This window comes from Catharus ustulatus, chromosome 3, assembly GCF_009819885.2.
Source record: "Catharus ustulatus isolate bCatUst1 chromosome 3, bCatUst1.pri.v2, whole genome shotgun sequence".
Classification (NCBI taxonomy): domain Eukaryota; kingdom Metazoa; phylum Chordata; class Aves; order Passeriformes; family Turdidae; genus Catharus; species Catharus ustulatus.
In genome coordinates, this window is record NC_046223.1 from 96352394 (window position 1) to 96375178 (window position 22785).

Below are 22785 nucleotides of genomic sequence, written 5' to 3' on the forward strand. Positions count from 1 at the left end.
TGTGACATTTTATTGTGTTTATTCTGTATTGTGTTGTATTCAGCGTATTTATTTTGTGACCATTAGTTTCTGAAATATGTACTATAATACTAGAATAATATTGAAACAAATGAAATCATCGTAAGTGTATACCTTAAATTAGTGCTTAATGTTTTATGTGTCCATTAATAAAAACTTGAGAAGTATTTCTACAATGATAAAAACCAATCTAAACATAAAATCCTTAGACATAAATATATTTATATTCCTTCTATTCATTTCCCCCCATCCCTTTCTTCCTTTCTGGGGGGAATATTCAGGCATTTTATTAGTATTTTAAATTGCTGTTGCAGGTATCCAGTAATTATACATTCTGTTTTTTGTATGTGCATAGTTTTGTAATTCTCCTTACATGCCTTGATAGTAACAAATTTGAGGGAAATGTTGGCTTTCATGTTGCTTCATGCAACATTATCCTTGTGGGATGCTCTTTATGCAATATGATTTTTAAATACTTTAGTTTTCAATTTTCATTTAACACTGCTAAGTAACCTCTTGGATTTTTTCCATTATTTCCTTAGAAAAAGAAATACAGAGATCCTAACTCTAGAAAATAGGAGTAACTGCCATTAAAAATAGGTGTTTATGGCATTAAAATATTAGATTTATCGAGTAATATTTTCTTTACCAATAAAATTATTTTTTATTATTTTAAGATATTTTTTTAGAAAAATGCTTGATCTCTTTTTTTGAGAGTTTTAAGAATGTTCTGAAGATTATGAAAAGTGTAAAATAAACTCAGTTTAAGAAACCTGTATGTATTTTGCATAAATTATGGAAGAAAAGGGTTCAAGAACAAAGTGATAATAAAACTAGTTTTTAAAGCTTTTGTAGATTTGAAGCATCATACTAAAACGTTAAAATTAACCAAAAAAAAATCCTGAAAGAGTAAAAAGGACTATAATAATATTGATAAATAATATAGTTAGTGTTTGTGATATTCTCTGAGAAACTAAGAAAACACTTGTCCATGAGGAGTGGGAATGAACTGAGTGATAGAGAATGACATTATATGCAGTTCTTCACAGTACAGTTTTAAGCTTCCTGACTGCCATATAGCAATCCCCTGGTGTTCAAAACTCAATAACTTACAGAGACTAAACTAAGAAATCTGCTTTATTGAGTTCACTTAGCTCACGACATGAGACTATCAAATGTAGATTTAAAAGTGGAGGAAAATGAAAAACAGAAACAGTTAATTATGGTGGGGAACAAAGAATGTTACAAATAATAAATGGAGCCAGATTTGCAAATACTGTTTAAGAAAACTCTGTTATATAGACCACAAGTGTATACAGTTTTTGAAAATCTTCATAACAATTGGGCAGCATAAATAGTTCCAAAGGGACACGTTTTAGTGTTACAGGTGTAACAGTCAAATTTCAGTCCTAAAAATTTAATAGTTTAATGTAATGTTTGAGGGAATTTCAGCAAGGTCAGGAATATATAATTAATTATTGCCATTGATTGAAATTAATATTTTATGGCTGTATGTATTGGAAAGTTTCCATATCTAATTGCTTATTCTCTTATTTGAATAAATATAACAATTTTAAAATTCTTCATTAAGTAAGCTGTTGCCTGAAAATACTGTGTTTGTTTATTTTCTTAGATAAAATATATATCTATATAGTCACTGAACTCATACTGTAAAAGAACAAATTTAGTGTCACAATTGTTTTGTATTCCTTAAAAGGTGGGTGAACTGAATAATAGACCTTTTCCCTAGAGTATACATTGTTTTTTATTAATACAATATTGGAGTAGAATTTTGCACCTGAATTTCTTTGTTTGGATCTTGAAATACTGTCAATATTTCCATTTGTTTGAGGACTTTGATAATTAAATATATTTAATTCCTTCTGCCTTTTTCCCCTTTTCCTCCTAGGGTCGGTGCAAGTGTACAGTTTTCCTGTGAAGACAATTATGTGCTGCAAGGTTCTAAGAGCATCACTTGTCAGAGAGTGACAGATACACTGGCTGCCTGGAGTGACCACAGGCCAATTTGCAGAGGTAACTGCTATTTTTTGGATTTTTTGGTGAAGTTTGGAAGGGCAATTTATAGTTTCTGCTGCCGTGGAACTCAAAACAAAGCAAACTAAACCAGGGAATTCTATGCCATGTATGTGTGTATATATGATTATAAATTTACAAAGATTTTTATGTAGATTGAAGCATGCAATCAAAGGTGTAGAAGTGTCAATTTAGAGTGCTAATTTCCTTTAAATAGTTCTAATTTCACTTAATCTTCCTTTTGTCATGATAAACTTACTTTCAGTAGAACTAATTAGTTAAGTTTGCGGAGTTTTTTTTCTAAATTATTTCCCAAATATGAGATTCTCACAATCATACTCTGTTCCTATCAGTCCCAGATATTTACTTGCTTATTTACGTTTTCAGTAAATTCCTTTCTGTTCATCTATTTTGCTCAACTTTAAATAAAACGTGACCTTCTAACTTAGTTGTAAGTGTTTTTGCGTCTAGACCTCCTAGCTTTAAATTCCTGCCTGGCCTGCTTTTATGGTGGAACAGGGGAAGTGTTTTTTTGTTACTTTGTGTTTTTTTCCATAGCAATCTACTGTCTGCAATAAAACCACAGAAAAGTATATAAATGCTACCAAATTGCATCAGAACTGAGGTGTATAGGAAAAAAAAATGTCTCTCAATGTAAAGAACTTTTTATCTCAGTAGAAAAATTATTTCGACTTGCACATTTAGACTGCACCTGCCAATGAGAGTCTTGACCCTTGAAATGTCCTTGCCTTATATTCTCCTAGAATATCTCCTAGCCAGGATAAAGATGACAAACCACCATCATTAATTGGAAAAGATAAAAGAAATCACAAAAACTGTTAGAAATACTTTTATTGTCATTTTGAGGTAGATCAAAATGACACTTCTTGTACACACAAAATCTTACACCAGAATGCCAGTTACCGGGGAAGCAAATGATATTAGTTTAAGAAACGCTGGAGAATTTGTAACACCTGAACTTAAACTTTTTAGCTCATTCTTAGGAAAAAAAACCAAAAAACATAATCTCATTTATATAAAACTCATATACTTCTCTAGAAAGTTTTCATTACCTAGTTACTTTGCAATTCCAATTCTTTTTTCTCCTGCTGCCAGGAGAAGTTGCTAATGCTGTGGCAGTTTTATAATTATTTTAAACAGAGCATCCTGTCTAAAACAATCTGGTTTGTTGTTTATCATTTTAGCTAGAACATGTGGTTCTAATTTACGTGGACCGAGTGGCATTATCACATCACCAAATTATCCAGTTCAATATGAAGACAATGCACAGTGCGTGTGGGTCATTACATCAACTGATCCAGAAAAGGTATACTTTTTCTCATCTCGAGTGAAACAGTCAAGTTTTGGATTTGTCTTAAATATCTCATAAATGCTTGCACAAATGCATGAACACATGCAAGTCTGTATGTTCGTTTAAACACAAAAAGGAAAGGAGTTGTTACGAAAATGCATTGGGCACTAGAGGGGAAAAAAAAAGTAGTATATATGAAAATGTCCACTCAGACTAATAGGTCTACCTTAAAATTTTTAAGTTTAAATGCATTTTTTTCATGAAATACAGAAAATCAGAATCAAAATTCCACATTGCTAAATGAGTTAATAGTGAATTTTTCATGTTGTGCTGTGATACTTAATCACTGTTGAATCTTAAAATGATATTTCTTGGCATAAAAACTGGATATAACACAAGTATTTTGATAGCTGTTGTTAGTTGCTTTACTACCTACGATATCTCTTTTCAATCCACTGTTTTCCAGTAATGATTCTTAATGCGTAACTATGAATTAGTAATTTAATTATGCATAATACAGTGCTCATAACAGAATATTTTAACTTTTTTTGCACGAAATCGGTAAAGGAGAGAGATCCCTTACCTGTAGAAATGAAAAGAGAAGTTAAAGAAGTAATTTACTAATATTGTATTTCTGTCATTATGTCAGAGAATGTATAATCTATATGTACTTTCATAATTACAAAACATGTGTTTCCTGTGCAGCTTTTTGGAAGACTGTATTCTTGACTTCTTTAAAGTAATTAAGGAAAAAATGCTTATTTTACCATAAATAAGTAGAAATGTTTAGTGGCAGAAAAGATACATTTGCTCCATGCTTTCATAGCATATTTTTAAGATGTAAATACTTTGTTTTGTGAAGTTAATTAAGTTCACTTTTTTCTTAAAGAGGATTTAGTGTGGCTCAGTAAATATATGTATTCGTGAAGAAAGGGCAAAAGTACAAAACTATTATATTGAGAAAGATTTTACTGTAGTGGGACTTATTGCTGAACAGAAAAAGCTGTTTTTCACTTCCAAACTGAACTGTTATATTTTATTTAGAATAGCCATTAGATATGAATATTTCTCCTAGAAGGCCTTTGACTTTTAAATCATTGTATTTTATTTGAATTTCTTTGCATTTTTAAATATAGAAAAGCATTTAAATTATGGAAAATGCATGAAAATTTAATCTACTAAAATTTATATTTCAGTAGCGTATTTTGTCAATTTTGCAAAACAGTATATTTTTGTAAAGTGAAAAATTAAATGTGCATTAAAAACGTTAAATTCCTGTTAATAGAGAAGAGTATTGGCATGCTCATGCTTTCTTTATTCAGTTAACTTTAATTTTTTTCATGAGTTTTCAGGAATTTAATTAAGGAGTGTTTTTCAAATTTATAATAAAATGGAGGTTTAGCTATAATCGTAGAAAAATTGGTACTGACTGTGCTATTAAACTGTCCACTGTATGTTTTCTGTGGAGATTCAGACTCACCTACGAAAAACAGTGAACCCCATCTACTACAATAATGCACAAGTTCTCTTCATTCTATACAGTGTGTCTTTCTCTGTGAATTTAGAATTTTAGTAGTGCAGAACTTAATGAGGTTGATGTAGATTAATTTATTATTACTGCACTTCACTGCACTTCAAAATGCACTACATTTAAGTAGTGTTCTGCAGGCAGGTTGCTCATTCATCTGACACAAGAGTAAACAGGAGGAATGACACACCCAGATAAATTAAGTTGTGCTCAAAATTAAGAGGTCTGAGTGCACACTTGGCGCTTTCACCCAGAAAAAAATCAACATTTGTTACATCCAGCTGTGTGGAAGGTGAAGAGACATGCTAACAGACACTGATAACCACAGCCTGAGAAAGAAGTGTAACTTTTAAGTCTTTCATTTTTGACAGGATGGGCAATATTGAATGAGTTATCTTTTTAATGAACTTGAATTTATCTAGCAGTACAACCAAGGAATAATTATCTTAATTTGATGTCTTTTAGAAAGAAAGTGGTTGCTTTAGGACCATGACGACTGTAAATGTGAAATTTTAAAATCAGGCTTATTTAAGGCTTACAGTATTTTTAGATTGCTTTCACATTAAGTCTGCATCATCTTTATCAGTATTGGGATTTCTATCCCCAAACAACTGCATCTAGAGTTAATACCTATCCTTTCAGTTAATAAAAGATGTGAAAGAAAATCTTTTTGCTTTACAGATTATCTGATTGTATGGAACACTACTTCAAAAAAAAAAATCTTGCTAACATTTTGTAACTATGAACTTAAGAAAAATAAATTGCAAAAGTAATTTTCAAGTTTTCAAAACAACGAAATTATTTTAAGATTTGCTGAAAGTTTTGCGGGTTTTCACCCTTGACTTTCCTTGGAGTTACGAATGACAGAACTCTTGAAAACTGAATTGTATATTGAAGGTCTGACTTTAAAATTACTTTGAGGAATCTACTCTTTTGACTTGTAGATTTGAAAATATTTATCAGAATGCTTAGGCTCCTGTTGATTTTCTTTTCTAAGGAGGCAGACTGCTCATGACACACTGTTACTCTGTGTTTTAGAGTAAGTCAAAAGTCATTTAAAAGTGAATTTGTAGCCTTTTATCAGTTTAGTTTGCAAATAGAATTTTACAAGCTAAGGTAGTGTTTTCTCTTAACATTCAGTGTATTTTGAAGATGATGATTCAGTTAAAGAGGTTTCATAGGAGGTTTCCTTCCAAAAAAACCCCACATCCCCCAAAAATCCAAACAAAACCAAAAATAAACAAAAAACCCCCACAAAACAAACAAACAACACCACCCAAAAAACCATCACAAAAACATAATAGGCTGGAATATTTTAATTTTTTCATATATATATAGACACATTTTTCAAATTTTGCATTCTGGTGCTGGCATGGGGGGCAGATTAATGCCAACTCAAAATGAAAACAAATTTCAACATGCTATAGAGACAGTAGCATGATTCCAGATCTTAGCCAACTATATCAATATCGTTTTTAGTTAAAAGTTTTTCAAAGATTTTTTTACCCTTTTCTGAGCAACACAGAAATTTAGAGTCTTCTCCTCTTCACAAGTATTCCTGCTTATTTTGAAGAGTTTCTTCCTAAACCCTTTATTTGTTTCCTCTGGATGACAATATTGTAGCTTTTGATCAGCATCCCACTGAGTCATTTATTAGACTTTTAGTACTTGCAAATACAACTTTATGGTGCTCTTCTGACTGTGTAAAGAGCATGCTGTAATTCTTTACAACTCTTTGTTGTTTTAGTTCTTTAGTTATGCGATTTCTCAGCTTTCTAGAATCTGTTACTTTGAACTTTTTTTAGGGCTTATGAGCACTGATGTGCTCTCTTTACCTCTTTCTTACAGTTATAATCTCATTAGATTATGTACTAACCATGCCTCTACCCCTTGCTGTTCAATTCCTTCTTCAGATTGTGGATACTTACTGCTTTGGATTTCCTGCTGCTTTCACTGTTTTATGGTAACATTGTGAGGGCTCCATTTTTCAGCCACAGTGTCTATTGGACAGCAAGATTTTTTGCATTATTGCATTGTTGCTTCAGCAATGATACCTAATTTTGTCCGATATTTTCCTGACTGATTGCTGATTGTGGTTTAATAGATGTGCTATAGGCTGCAATATTGTTAAGTTTAATGACTGGTAAATAAAGACTGTGTCCCCATTACAGGATTTTTTTATTGAAAGATGTGCTTAAGCAAAGATACATTAAGTATTTCTTTGAGGCTCGCAACTTCCTTCTCCTATACATAGTAAAAGTTATTCACTGCAGTTTCCCAACTGAAGACATTTAAATTAATTATAGTGAAAATAGAAAACTTCATATACAGTTTTATGGGTCTGAGCTCTCAGGTATCTGTATAAGTCTGGATTATGCCTCAGTATGTTGGTATAAAATATTATATCGATTTATTGCCTTTCAAAGCATGTAACTGGGGAACTTCAAGACAACTTTTTCATTCAGGAAGTCTTTCCCCTATATAGCTGTTATAAAAAGTACCTATTGTGGAAAAAGCAAGAACAGTTTATTTTTAAAAATCATATTTGTGATGATTTTTGGTTTTTGTGTATACTTATTGGAACATTATGATTTTTATTTACAATGTTGATATTTGTCCCTTCCAAAAAATCATGTGAGTGAGACATTAGGGCTGGAACAGAAGACACTTCAAAACACTGAAGACATTTAGAATGGAATTTGATTTGCACGTATGTGTGCTGCATGTCCAAACTCTGATTATACTTGGTGTACATCTGTCAAATAGTAGAATCAAAACAGTGCTTCACCTCCTTGTAAAGCTGTTCACTATGGGCTGATCAACTAAATCAATGCTGGGTGTAGTTTACTCTTACTGTATCAGAACCAAAGGGGATTTCAAAATTTCAGTCTGTAAGGTTTAGTATACAGATGGTGGTGTGGAAGAAAGCATGCTACTTTAGATGAAGAGTATCATGCATAAATTGAATGGGAAGGGTCCCATAATGGCCATATGCTGAATGAAATGGCATCTCTTTGGACTGGGGTTATACCAGATTTAAGTAAAACTATCGAAGAAAATATCTGCTACATTAATACATCTGTTTCTGAGACTGAGCCTTTTGGTGAAACTGATAAACCCAAATCAAAATCATATATTTCTATATATCTTTCTATATTGAGTTTAGATGTCTCATTTCAGCACTAATTACAAGAAATTTTTTATCTTTTTTTTTTTTTTCAAACTGGGGATGGTGATGGAAGATGGATGCATGGGATCAATACTCATTTCATGACGAGAGCATCCAAGCACAAATTTCCTGCTGCACAGGAGAATACTGTATTTCTTGGTTGGCAAGAAAAGCTAACTAAAGGAGCAACCTTAATGCCTCTAGTGTTATTTTCTGTGGTATTTGCTTTATTTTTCTGAGGAAATTACTAACATTAAGTGCCAAAACCCACCAAACACTTAAGGTCATTGTCACAAATATGGGCTGACAGTTACCATTTCTTCTTTCCTACCTTCCCTCTGACCTTTCTTTGATGCTGTTTTGAGCAAAGAAGGCTAACTACTGAGCCTTATCTGTCTTCAGTATCTCATATTTGCTTTCATGATATCAGCTCTCTTCACACTACTGAGATTTAGCTGTAGGGTGTGAATTTTATGAGACTCATATGGATCTAAGTATGACATATTGAGTTGGAAATAGCAATTTAGGGGAAAAATCCAGTACGACTCCTGCAAAGAAACTATAGAAGCATACACATGAAAGAATGGAAAAGCTGAAGAAGGAGACTTGGCAGTATATTTGCTGTGATATTGTCTTTGATTTTACAGTAAGTCCATAATTCAGACAAGCGTTTGGAATGTATTAGATGGTAATGTAATGTTCAAAACAAACAAAAGTTTCAGTATCTAAAGCGTCAGAAAATACAGCAAACCAACCAAGAATTAAAACCTTCAAAATTATTAAAATTATTTTGTTCAATACAAAAACGTTTGTGATTTTGAAAGTTTTAATGCATCTGTTTCCTCAGGTTCTAATGCCAGATTAAGGACGCTTTCCAAAGAAAGCAAAATGTAGTATTTTTTGCTGTGATATGTTTCTTCTTTATCTGCTTGGGTCAAAATTATATAAATCAGTTATTGTGACTCTTTAGTTGAATACTTAATGCAGCAAAAGTATTTGCCTTTCTCATAGATACTTTTTCAGACTTTGGCCTGTATCTTTCAAAACAAAACCAAAGCCTATTCATCTTTGAATTTTTTATTTTTTAGGTAAAACAATTGCCTACTCAAAAAATACCCCCCTCCCCCTCAGAACTGTTTAACATGTAGATGACTTTTTGTTTTCCAATTACCAGAGATAGTCTTTCAAGATTAAAAAGTGGGAAAATGAAACTATAAAAAAAACATGTACAGTTTCATTTTCATTATTGGCATTTATTATCCAGCCACTGTCATATACATACTTAACTTTATTCTAAGTGTTGGGTTGTTGCCTCCAGCTTTTTTCTTAGAGAATTTTATTAGCTGCTCATGCACTGCGAATTCTTCCACCATTTCCTTCCTCCCCTATGATTTGTCCTTTCATGTAGGTCTGCCTTAGTTTCTTCTTTTTTGCTGTTTTGATCTCCATCATTAATTTTTTTCTAGTTTAGCTTTAATCTTTTCTTCCTTTTCACTTTATATACTTTCAGAAAAAAAAAATATTTGTATATAGTATTCAAATATAAAATCCTAATGATTTTCATCATTTAAATGGAGCTTAAAAACTGATAAAATAATGGTCAGCTGAAATGTTAACTTTTAATTTTAACCAGAACAAAGTAATAGGTTTTTATTTATAGTTTCTTAATGTAATTACAATACTGTTGAGCGTAAAAATGCACCAGTTGGTGTTGTGACATATTATTCCACACACACGCAAAAAATCTACACTCAATTTCTCCATAGTGAAATGGATTCATAAAATTTTATTAAACAGAGAATCAACTAGTCTTCCTGAGCCACAGCTGAATATATTAGATATACATAAATAAAAGACACTTTCTTTTCACATAGTATAAAATTTAAATCAATGTATTTGTTATTGCTGCTGAACATATATACACATGCAAATAAACATTAGTATGTTTTACTTGCACAATGTAAATATATAAGTAGAACAACAGAAAATAATTAGTATTCTCTCATTTACTTCAGGTTTGGGGGGTTTTCTGACAGGAAGTACTCCTTACAGAGTGTGCATCAAATTGAGAACATTCTGGCACTGTTAATAAAATCCTACAATTCGATCTCCACTTAGTTTTCTTATCTTATTTGTTCTAAAAGTCATTTGCAATTCCCTTGCTAAGAACTATTACATTTATTCAGTATTAAATTGTCATCTTTGTAAGTAAAAAATATCAAGATATTTTCCCTTTTTTCCTGGAATGTCTGCAACTGTTCATAGTGTATCATACCGGAAAAATGTCCTTGAATTTTTTGTTTATATTCCTTTTTTTCCCCTGTGCATTATTTTAATTTTTCAAGTATTCTGCATAAAATATTTTTGTAGAGACACTGTGCAACCGGATGGGTTTGGTAATGAAAATGCCATAAACTCACATTTACTGCGCAAGGAAGGAAGTGCTACAGAATATTTTATGCTCGTATAGTTCTTTGTTACCTCACAAAGCACATTCATTTGCGTTGCCTTGGAACATGAGTGGTTGGTGCTCTTTCTATGTTTCTCACTATTTATCTTCTCTTGTAGATCATTCATTTGGTACATTTTCTACCGGGAAAATGTCAGCTGATAACTTCTAGGCGAATAAAAGGAAAATCTGAGAAATTCACAGTTAGCATAGTGAACTGTGTGTATATATAAGAAAAAATTAGCTTATTCAAAAAATATTAATATTTTCTGGTAATTATTCCTATCCCATTCACATTGCTCTAGCCCTACTATAGATTTGGTGTTGATATCAAGGTAAATAGAAACCTGCAAATATGTACATAATAAATTTTTTAGGACTTCTTTTAATGACATCACTTGGTGTAATAATAAACAGGAGCCTTGTATTTTTAAGTAAAGAACTATTGTAGAGAATAATAAATGGAGGACCAAATTATTAGTCAGATGTATAAATTGAAGATTTCAGGAAGATGATATTAAAGCACCTAAATGTAATTCTACTAATTGGAATTTTTACTTAGTCTTGAACTATAACAGGTTTATAGTAAATTAGGAAAAGGTTTTTGAAGTGTTATGTGGCAAATTAGCCCCACTGGGGCTGATTTGATACCTGAGATAGCATGGGAAAAGTAAACTTCAAGGGTGCCTCCATAATTTAAAGTTTTTATTTTGTAATGCCCTGCCTAAATTAATTTTACTTCCTTAGGGTTTTTCTATCTTCAAATTAAACTCACCAAATGGTATTGGCCCTTTTAAGAAAAAAATTTCCTCCTGGCTTTCATTAAGTAAAGAAAAGTTGGAATGTCCAATGCTTAATGCGATATGTGGACAATGAACTCATAAATGTAAAAATAAAATAAAATTGGAAATGTGAATTAAGAATTTTGGTTGGAGCTGTTTAGCAAACACAAAATGGCACAAAAATGTGATACAACTTTAAAGTTATCAGAGATACAAATTTCAGTCCTGATGTATGATCTCATCAAGAATCAGGGCAGGCATTAATACATCTGCTGTATATTGCAAAAGGATTAACATAGATTAGCATGCTGATTTGTCAGCTACTTGATCCAAGAAAAGCATGGATAGACTTGAAGTATGTTAGAAAAGTAGAAATGGTTCAGCACTTAGTGGATTTATTAAAGTAGTTAAGAAGCATCATCATAGCCAGACCCAAGAACCTGGTCCTTCCTGTCCTCAACTTCAGCTGGCCTGCTTTAAGCATTGAGTATTTGAGCACTGATTTGATCTACAGTACAGGTAACTGGACTCTCTACACAATCTTCTAAACATAGTTTTCAATTCAGCAAGTAGTATCTAAAACTCCTTGACTTTATGAGCCTTAGAGTCTATATCAGTCAGTCACACGTCTGTCTTAGTAATTTTTTAATTTTAACGTGTTTAATAGGTAATCCTTGCCAACAGTATACAGAAAAAAAGTTTAACTACCCTTTTAAAACATGCCCCTATATGTTTCTGAAAATATCGCTCAAAGTTAAAAGCGAAAATAGGCTTTACACATCAGATCTACAAGTGTTTTAATGCTAATTTACTGTACTAGAAACTAATCAGTGCTTGTTTATCACATTTTCAGTCATTACTCTGACTCTATGCAGATTTTTTTTTTTTGCATTAATGCCCTGTTTTCAAGCAGGAAGTAACCTGTTAAAAGATTTTTTCTCATTCCTTACATTTTCCAGTATTGTTATGAGATAGAACTTGCATGGAAAATGCTAAGTTTGATTACTAGTTTCATCTCTATATCCAGGGGAAGAATGGCGTAGACAGAGCTTGTCAGGTTTGCCAGACCGTTTTCATGCAGCAATCATCTCAACATTTTACTCTTCATTTATTTAATAGCTGTTATCACAGTTTCAGGCTCACTGGGAAGGTAAAAAGTGAAGAGCTTGCAGCATAATTCAGGTGTTCTTCTGTAAAGAGACTAGAGAAGAGTGCTGGCTAGAGAGCAGGGAATGTTGCAGTTTTCTGTGCTGTCACACTATCTTCATGATGGATTTGAGCAGTATAAACCAGAGTTCATGAAACTGTTTAATCATGATGTCATGGGAGGAACAATTCCACAAAGTCAGAGGAGAGTACATTCATATCATAAATGCAAATAAAACAAAAGATCTAATGTCACTGCAGGTTTGATCCCTATTCTTGCTAAGATTTTGGATTTATTTATTTTTGCCTGATAAATGTGTGTTGTATATGTTTTTTTTTTTTGACAGATTTAAACTTAAACTGAATAGTTTGATCCTCTCTATCATTTTTTGATTATAGACATTGCTATTTTATTTTCCTGTTTCTAGGAGAAAGTAGATATTTTCATAGAATCACAGAATATTCTGAGTTGGAAGGGATCCCCAGGGATCCAACTCCAGCCCTGCTGGAGTTCTTGGAGTTCTCCAAGAGTCACCCCATGTACCTGAGAGCACTGTCCAAATGCTCCTTGAGCTCTGTCAGGCTTGGTGCTGTGACCACTGCCTTGGGGAGCTGTTCCAGTGTCCAAACACCCTCTGGGTGAAGAATCTTTTTCTAATATCCAACCTAAATGTCCCCTGACACAGCTTCAGGCCATTCCCTCAGGTCCTGTCACTGTCAGCACAGAGCAGAGATCAGAGCCTGCCCCTCCTCTTCCCCTCATAAGAAGCTGTAACTGCAGTGAGGTCTCCCCTCAGCCTCCTCCAGGCTTAACAGACCAAGTGACCTCAGGTGTTCCTCATGCAGCTTTCCCTCAAGGACCTTCATCTTTGTGGCCCTTTTTTAGACTCTAATAGCTTACTATCTTTTTTACATTGTGATTTCAAAGCTGCGCATAGTATTCAAGGTGAGGCCTTATCAGTACAGACCAGGATAGAATAATTGGGCAGCAGAATCTTCCTTTTCAAATTTTCAAATGTGATGACCCTGTGTGGGTTTTATATATTAGATGTAGTCTGAGTCAGAAAAAACTGGTGGTATTGCGGAAGTTGACCCTTCATATAGATAAGGAGGAACTTAGTCCAGTTCTCTGTGGGAAAAAAAGAAGGTATTATTGATCAGACTCTTGAAAATAAATTAAAAATAAATTTTTTAAAAGTTAGTAAGTATCAGTTGGATATTAGTGTAATATTGATTAGTGTAATTATGATTCTTGTTTTCTGCTTGTTTATTGAAGAGAAAACCTGTTGTATTTATTATATTTGGTTAAATAAAAAGTAGTGCTATTTATGACTGAATTTCAGTAAGTTTGTAAGTAAAATCAAATATATGTTCAAAAATATGCTGACACTTACTGGCAATTTTTTTCCTAATGTTGCATATATTTCAAGGAACCATGTACTGTTTCCACTTGAGTGTATACTGATATTTGCTGTTGTTTTTATACATAAATATAATTTGGCAACTCCTAATTATTCAAAGAATTGTGGAATTGTTTAGATTGGAAAAGACCTTTAAGATCCTTGAGTCCAACTGTTAACCCAGCCCTGCCAAGCCTGTCCTTAAACCATGACTCTGAGCACCACATCTTTAAATGCAGCCAGGAACGCTAATTCAACCATATCTCTGGGCAGCCTGGTCAAATGCTTGACCACCCTTTCAATTAAGACATTTTTTCTAATATTCAATGTAAATCTCACCTAGCACAACTTGAGGCCTTTTTTGTACTATTGCTTGTTATCTAGAAGAACAACCCCCACCTGGCCACAATTTCCTTTCAAGCAGTCGTAGAGAGTGATAAGGTCTCCTCTGAGCCTCATTTTATCCAGTCTAAGCAATGCCAGCTCCCTCAGCCATTCCTAATTAGACATTGATGCATTTAATACAAATAATAATAATGAAAAATAATAACTTTTGTGCATGACAAAATTTCTTAAAATTTACTACTGGTTTCTGTTATTGAAAAACTATATGTAATGCAGAAATCTAGAATGGTGTTTGAAATTTCACATCTGATCAAATTATCATCTCAAAAAAATCTGGCTTTTTTGAGATTAAAAAAATTCCAATAGTCTCAATTTATTCAGGTTCATAACTGCATTACCTCTTACTTAGTAATTGGAGTCTATTTTCTTTCACTTTCCATTTAATGGACTCTATTGATTTAAAGGATAAACAGGATCTATTTTTAAAATTTTTTAGTGTTTTTTATTAATTGTAATTGTACCATGTAGCCTAAAATTCATGTATTTCCTAGCTTGTTTTATTAGTCTCTGAGTGCTCATGTTCACAGACTTTAATCAGTGTTTAAATCACAGAACAATATACTGATCTGTGGCATTCTTGATTACTAGTTGTAAATTGTTTAAGGAGTTAGTGAATCTGCAGGAAGCTCTTCGCACATTTGTACGCTTAAAGGCCTTGTCTTTGCACCTTCCATCATGTCTTAGAGCTATATAGTAACACCTCTATTATATTAAAAGAAGCAGAAATGTTAAAATCTGTGTAGTAATTCCACTGATGCACATAGGAGGGAACCACTGGATGAGTTCCTACCTTAAGAAGTGGGCATGAAGAGGAAGCTTCTTTTCCCGGACATGAAAAGGCATTTAATTTCTTTCAATTGTCTTGCTGAGACAATTGGAAAAATAGAGTCTAAAGCATCACTGGCAGTTTATTGAGTAAAAATTAAAATCTCAGTGGGGGTCTTTATGCCTTTTGAGATTTTCATGCCTTTCAGAAAAAGGAAGCACCTGTTACGATGATCGTCCCTTTCCTTTCAAGATTGATAGGTAAGAAGACAGATTTCACAGCATGGTTTTCTTCTTCATCCCCATCAGTGGTAACTTTCCTCATTATAACAAAAGGAAATATTTTTAACCTGGTGAAAAACTTACTAATTTAAATAAGTTATCACTGGAACATAATTTGCTTGATATTTCTGAAATATGTATAAGCAAAGACCTGTGCACCATGGTAAAGTATTCAGGATTGAAGTGAGGCATAAACAGAGGCTTCACTGCAAGAATGAGATGTAGGTTGCTCTAGTTGCTATGAAAGGTTAAAATGGTGACTAGCTCATTAGCGAAACTCACCTTTCTGCCTGAGGAGGAAAACATCTTAGGAGGAGTTGATTCATCACTAAGCAGTTCTCATTTTAAATTTGGTATTAAAATGGATGGAAGACAATGATAGATCATATAAAATATGAAGGTTAAAGCTGTGGAAATAAGTAATTTATTTATATTTTCTCTGAACTCCAAGACTGATTCTTCTCTTATGTCTGTCCTGTTTTGCAAAGCACAAGACCTCTCTTTTCATGGAGTTCACACTGTGATGGAGAGTTTTGTTCATGCAGATTTTAACCTTGCTGCATATGTCATTCTTCTAAGTAGTGCTCTCAATAGTTATTAGCATAAGTACCTGGCAAAAAGTACAAGTGAAGAAGATAAATTATTTAATTTATTTATTCAAACAAAATCCAGAACTTTCTAGAAGGAAAATCTAGGGATTTTAAGATGAAAAGCTTAACTTTCTTTCTTGACTTCGCAGGTACTTCTTGCAGGAACTTGCATCTGCAGAGCATGAGCAGAATCTCAGCAGGTGGGAAAATGAAAGGAAGAGAGGAGTGCCAAGTAGTGCCTCCTGTTGTCCTAAGAGAATAAATTAGGCTATGTTTACATTAGCATTAGTACAGTGCACTACAAGCAGCTTTATACTGCAAAACAATTAGTGCTAAGGGCATGAGGTTTGCACTGTGTATATTTCAGAGTTTTACTGTAGACTGTTTCTGCTTCTTTAGGCTGAATGCCTGTTATTGGCTGGAGAACACCTTCCATCTTACTTTTATGCAAAAAGAGACGAACCTCTCTGCTTTGAGACTGCTTTATGATGCAAATCAAAGCACAGTAAGAGCAGATGACTGGAGATTGTTTCTGAAGTGCACCCTTGATCAAAGCCTTGATGTGAATATATTTTTAATTTCCTGATACAACCATCATAACACACAAAAAAGCCTGACATTTGCAGACACTTTTTACATGCAGGATTTGATTGGGTCAATGGACAAACAAATGAAGTCTCAGAAATGTCCTTTTAAGATTTTGTATTATCTTCATGAAATTTAAATACAAATCCTACGCAGCAAAGTAGTTTCAGAACCTGCTTTATTCAGGACATCGTCTATAATTAATATATTCTTGCTACCCCGTAGTTGTTGGTTCATTCATTGCTTTTTTCCAAGGCAAAAAAGGCACTTTACAGGTAGAGTACACACACTGACAGAGTATGTGTGTCATGTTTTAATTCAGTCTTTCACACAATTAACGTAATTCATAGTATTGTTCTGTGTTACTCAGTCTTCTTAATGCTCATTCTTTGTAATTCTAGCTTTTGAAAGATTTTATGTCTATAGTGCTTTTCTCTGAAATTGAGTGATTTTAAAGAGACCTACAGGTAGATTATATTTGCCTTACGGTATTTTTCAGAAAAAGACATTGCATGCATGCTATTAGATGTGTGCAAATTTATGCGTAGAAAACTAAATGCTTGAAAATTATTTTTTTCTGCATTAACCAGTTATTAACTCTGTTGAATTAGTAGCCTTACTGCTCTGATGTTCTAAATGGAAATAGGTATTCATTTTTTCATCAAACAACTATAATCAGGGAAAGCTACAAAGTAATTCCTGAATATCTGTCCTGAAACAGATCTCTCACTACCAGTCTGATGAATAACTCTTTTAGCTATATTTAAAACATTGAGAGATCAATTACCTGAAGCACCTTTAGAAACAAATGGGTAAAGATCCATATTTGGGTGTTTTAGAGTGCATTTCAATTACTGTGCCATGGACTTCTTACACATTAAGTAATCCTTCCTGACCTCCAGCTTCTGCTTCAATAAATTGTGGACCTCTCCCAGTTTCTGTATCTCCAGACAATGTGGGGATTTTACCTTACACTTTCAAATCACACTAGCCGACTATTTAGATTTATACTAAATTCCAACCCTAGCCCTGATTTATGCAACAAATTCCTATTTACTCTAATTTTTTTTTTGTTCTAAAAATGAGATTTAAAAAATAATTTTACAGATCTTTTGGACATGTTTCATTTCTGTGCAATTATTTGAGTTTGAACAATATCCATATGTCTACAACTATAAGAAAAATCAGAAGGAAAATCCAGGGAACTGTGGATCTCACAGCCTGACCTTGGCAACAGAAAAGTTCATGGAGCAGATCATCTTAAGTACCACCACATAGCACATACAGAACAACCAGAGGTTTATATTACAACCATGTCCTGCTTAACTGACTTGTTCTCCTCTTATGACAAGTGACCTGCTTAGTAGATGAGGGAAAGACTGTAGGTGTCATTTATCCAGACTTCAGTAAAGCTTTGGCATCGTCTTCCACAGCATTCTCCTAGAGAAACTCACTGCTTGTGGCTTGGATGGACGTGCTCTTCACTGGGAGAAAAACTTGCTGGATGGCTGGGCCCGGAGAATGGTGTGCCCGATGGAACTAACATCACTTGGTGGCCAGTCATTAGTGTTTCCCAGGACCCAGTATTGGGGATTGTCCTGTTTGTTATCCTTGCCAACAATCTGGATGAAGGGATTCAGTGCACCCTCAGTCAGATTGCAGAGGGCACCACATTGAGTAGGACTGTTCATCTGCTGTGAGGTAGGAAAGAGCTACAGAGGGATCTGGACAGGCTGGATTGATGAGCTACAGACACCTGCATGAGGTACAAGTTGAAGCGCCAGGTTCTGCTCTTGGTTCACAAAACTCCATGTAGCGCTACAGACTGGGGGCAGAGTGTCTGGTAAGCTGCCTGTTAGCAACAGAGCTGGGTGTTCAGGCTGACAGCAGCTGAACATGAGCCAGTGTGTGCCCAGGGGGCCGAGAACGCCAGTGACATCTTGGCAATAGTGTGACCAGCAGGAGCAGGGCAGGGATTGTCCTCTGTGCTCAGCACTGCTGAGGCCACACCTCGAGTGCAGTGTCCAGTTCTGGGCCCTCACTACAAGAAGGACATTGAGGTGTTGAAGTGACTCCAGAGAAGGACAGCGGAGCTGGTAAAGGGCCTGGAGGACATCCTGTGAGGAGCAGCTGAGAGAGATGAGAGACGGGAGTGTTTAGCCTGGAGAAGACTAAGTGGGGGACCTCATTGCTCTCCAACTACCTGAAAGGAAGTTGTAGCAAGATGGGGTCAATGTCTTCTGCCATATCTTAAGGGAAAGGACAAGAAATATCTCGAAATTGCACCAGGGAAGGTTCAGTTTAGATACAAAAAAACCACAAACAACACTTCAAGAGCATTTAGAATTCGGAATATGTTTCCAGGAAGGTGTTAGAGTCTCGAACTGTTCTAGAGGTACCTGGATGTGGCACTTGGGGATGTGGTTTTGAGGTGATTATTGGAGTTTGGTGCTGGACAACATAACAGTTGGACCAGGTGATCTTGGGAAGCACTTGTCATTTTTATTTGGTTACTTCTTTCCTTTTGTCACTTTATGAGTCCTCTGGATTTGCCAACTGTATGAATCTCTGGATTGCTGTTTCAAAGACAGTCACAGAAGAATTATTTTATAAATTTTTATGAGCACTTCAGCTTTGAAAAATTTTGGATTGCATCTATGTTGTAAGAGATTGTGTTTTCAGCATAATTACATAGTTTTTATCCATTTTCTTAATTATGGAGATCAAAATTCCTGAATTGAGTTTATAGTAATGTGGTAAAATAATGAGTGAGGTGGCATTTTTATTACTGAGCTAGTTTTATGGTAGTTTAGTATAATCACTTGAACTATAATAAAATTTATATTTCTAGTTGTTCCTACACTGAGTCAGGAAATGGACCAGATTACTTCCAGAGGTCATTTGCAACCTAAATGATTCTCTGATTAACCAAAGTAATTCCAACATTGGAATATTTAATGTGTTCATATATGCATTTCTCAGCTACTAAACATTCACTTCCTTCCTACTGACTTAAGAATGATCAAGCATGTTTGTGGCATTTCGAGTATAACAGAGTGTTTATAGACAATTTAATAGAAATTTAAGCTTTTCATTTAAGCCCTGTACAATGCTAATTATAATTCCTGAAGGTATGTGATTGTATGAACAGAAGTTTGAAATAAGGGCCAGAAAAAAGTATTTTTTACAGGTTTTAAGAAACCTTTATAATAAAAGAATGGCATTATTCCAGAATTGTAATTCTTACTTGGAAATACCTCACTAGGTTTAGTTTATCACTAGTATTTGGAATTAATTGTGTCTGGTCAAGACAAGAATATCTTTAAGATATTAAATTAATATTTTTTATTCTTGAAAACCATAATAGTATTCAAATTATTTAATATTTTCAAACTCAAAGAATAATAGGGTTCATTTATTTTAAAAGGTATATGTAGCTTTAATTGACATAAGCAATATGTAGAGATATGGTTTGAAAATTTAAATATTCTCTTCAACTTTTATTTTAACTGTTGGACAGCTGCATCATATAAGGTTCAAAGATTTGTGAAGTGTTTTTGACCCTTTTAGTGTTGTTTTAACATATCATTTTATTCTAAATTACTAAATGTCAGTTTGAAATATAATTAATTCACTTCACCTTCAAGAAATACCCTGCCTTTCTCTTGTACTTGAATAAGACAGACAAAATTTCTAACATTGAACATATAGTCATAACTGTCAACCATTAGGGCAGTGATAGACTACTGCTACTACTGCTACCACTACTACTGACTATTATTTTCTTTACTGAGCTTTGTACATGTTAAGAGTCTAAAAACTTTCAAAATTATACAGACCAAGTTTTTCACTCTTTTACCCCCACTTCTCTTCGTGCATTAGCATTCAGAGAACCTGTACTTGGTCTCACAAACTAGTGTTCTAAATTTAAAAATCCTGAGGAAATCTTCATTGGAGTTGCAAGTTGAATCCTAGTTGTCCTCATTTGAGGCAGAAATCTGATCAGTCTGTTTATGTCTTGTAATTCACAGAAATCTTCTATTGACAGTTATTAACTGGTGAGGTTTGAATCAGATTCAATGAAACAGACAGAAAAAGGTTAATGGGTATTATTGACACTCAGAATACTGATGTCTCTGAAAACTGCAACTTTTTTGATTCAGTTTAAAAATGCTAATATCACAGTCCAAAAGTCCCCAGTGAGATATAGTGGTAGAACTAATCTCTGTGAGCTGTTTTCTGAGACTTTCTACATATTTGCCCTTAGTTCATGTTTTCAGACTTTTTTTGCAATCATATAATGAAAAATGTTTTTAATAAAAAGAGAAAACGACTATTTTGTACAGAAATAGAGACAAAAAAAATTCTACAATATATGTTTTAATTGCAGTACTTTGGAATAGTCTTTTATAATAATGATGGACAGTTTGTAGTAATGGAAACAAAATTGATATATGCTTGCACTACAATTTTGTAGATAGTACAGAATGTATTGGAAAATTAAGAAATATTTTAGGCTGTCATTTCATACTTTTTTTTTGTCTGTCATATAGGTTTCTGTGATGTATCTTCCTCAGGAAAAAATGTTGAAGTTAAATAAAAACTTTGTATTTTAGTATAAGAAAGACAAAATTGGTCATATTGCAACTACCAGATTGTCTCCAGATTCAAATGTATCTTCATATAATGTAATATACAAAACACCTAAAGAATTAATATGCCAGCAAAGATTTTTTGAAATCATTAGAATATATCTTACTCTCTAAACCTTTTTATGGAGGCATGGTATATCCAGCTGCAATTCAAGGGTTTTTTTTTTTTATTTAGCTAATAAAAATGTCTACCAAATAGACACTGATAGTGACAGAGAATAAAATAGTTTGGAAATAACATAATGGACCCATATTTAGAATTAATAACGTTAGAGTAGTCTCAAATGTATTTTTTTTTTAGTATTATTATCTAGATTTGTAATTCATAAAGAACCATGGAGTATTTTTCCTTCTAAAAAGTGATTAAATGGCAGGAATATTATCAGAATAAATCTTTATTATTTCACATCTGCAATTTTAAATACTTTTTGAATAAATTATTGCATGTAAACGTTTCCTGTGATAGAAAAGCAAATGTTGAACTTTGAATTGGCATCAGGCATATTTGATTTAATTTCATTCAGTCTTACTGGTAGTTTATGTCTCTTAAGAAATGAGAGCACAGTATGACCATGTTATTGGTAGGTATTAAGTTCTTCCTTGAGCCACAAACTAACTCTTGGCTAAAGCAGATGATAGTGGGAACCAAACAGAAAGAGCAGGAGTTGTGGAACCAAACAAAAAATAACTTGACATTAACAATATTTTTATTTCTACACTTTGGTTTTTTATTAATCTTTTAAATGAGTATCAGTGTGTAAACAGTTACTTGCTCCTACCAGTAAGATACATATTCTTATAATTTCTTTATTAATTGTTTATTTGAGTTTTAGAGAGATACACAGGCTACATATTCATCAGAACTCGGTTGTTCTCTTCTTTCAGAGATAAACTTGGCTTTTTTTTAGTTTTAAGATTAACCATCTTTGAAAATAGTTGTTTTTGTCTGCCTCAGTTTTATTTTTTATTTTAAGAAGGGATAGAGATTGATTTGTGCACAAACTCCTCTTTGCCAAAGATTTCATATTAGTGTCCTAGCTTTTCACCTTTCTTATGCAGCATATTGTAAATTGCCATTAAGGCAGCTTGTAGAAGTTTTGCGGAGCAGCACAACTGAAACGTAAAAAACACCCAACCAACCAACCAACCAAAAACCCCTCAAAACTGCTTTGTGCTCAGTTTCTTGGTCACTTCTGTCTGTGGAACAAAAAAGGAAAATCTCCTTATGTGCCATATTTCAGTTTACATGATACTTCTACATTTCCTGAAATCTATCAATTTGAACACATATCTACTAGACAAGCTGTTCAAGGACTGAAGATAACAAAAGTACTTCCAAAATAAATTTTAGAGATGTATCATTTTAGTCCAAAAGCATTGTACTGTTGACAGTACAGCCATGCTATTTTGTCATATTCAGAAATACAAGCTGAGTACTTACGTGATTCATACTTTCCCTTCACTTATATGTCTGAAAAGTACATAATATCAACTGTAAATATTTTTTAAAGGAAATAGTTTCTATTTGGTTGATATTTTCCTTGAAGATTCAGGTCAAATTGACACAACTTTGCAGTTGAGTTCTCATAAATGTTGATTAAAGAGAAAAAATGTCTCCCCATCTGTTGCAGACAGATGTATGCTCTTTTAAAGTGTCTTAACTTTTTC

The 22785-nt window shown here is 33.5% G+C and overlaps 1 protein-coding gene across 2 annotated transcripts in view; it reads left to right on the top strand.

Moving 5' to 3' along the window:
- The window catches only part of CSMD1 (CUB and Sushi multiple domains 1), a 1108435-nt gene that overhangs the window by 763488 nt on the left and 322162 nt on the right, over window positions 1-22785 (top strand). For both annotated transcript variants that reach the window (XM_033053649.1, XM_033053650.1), the window contains exons 9-10: window positions 1928-2052; window positions 3258-3379. In XM_033053649.1, the coding sequence (XP_032909540.1) occupies window positions 1928-2052; window positions 3258-3379 (247 nt within the window). The remainder of the gene's footprint in view (window positions 1-1927; window positions 2053-3257; window positions 3380-22785) is intronic.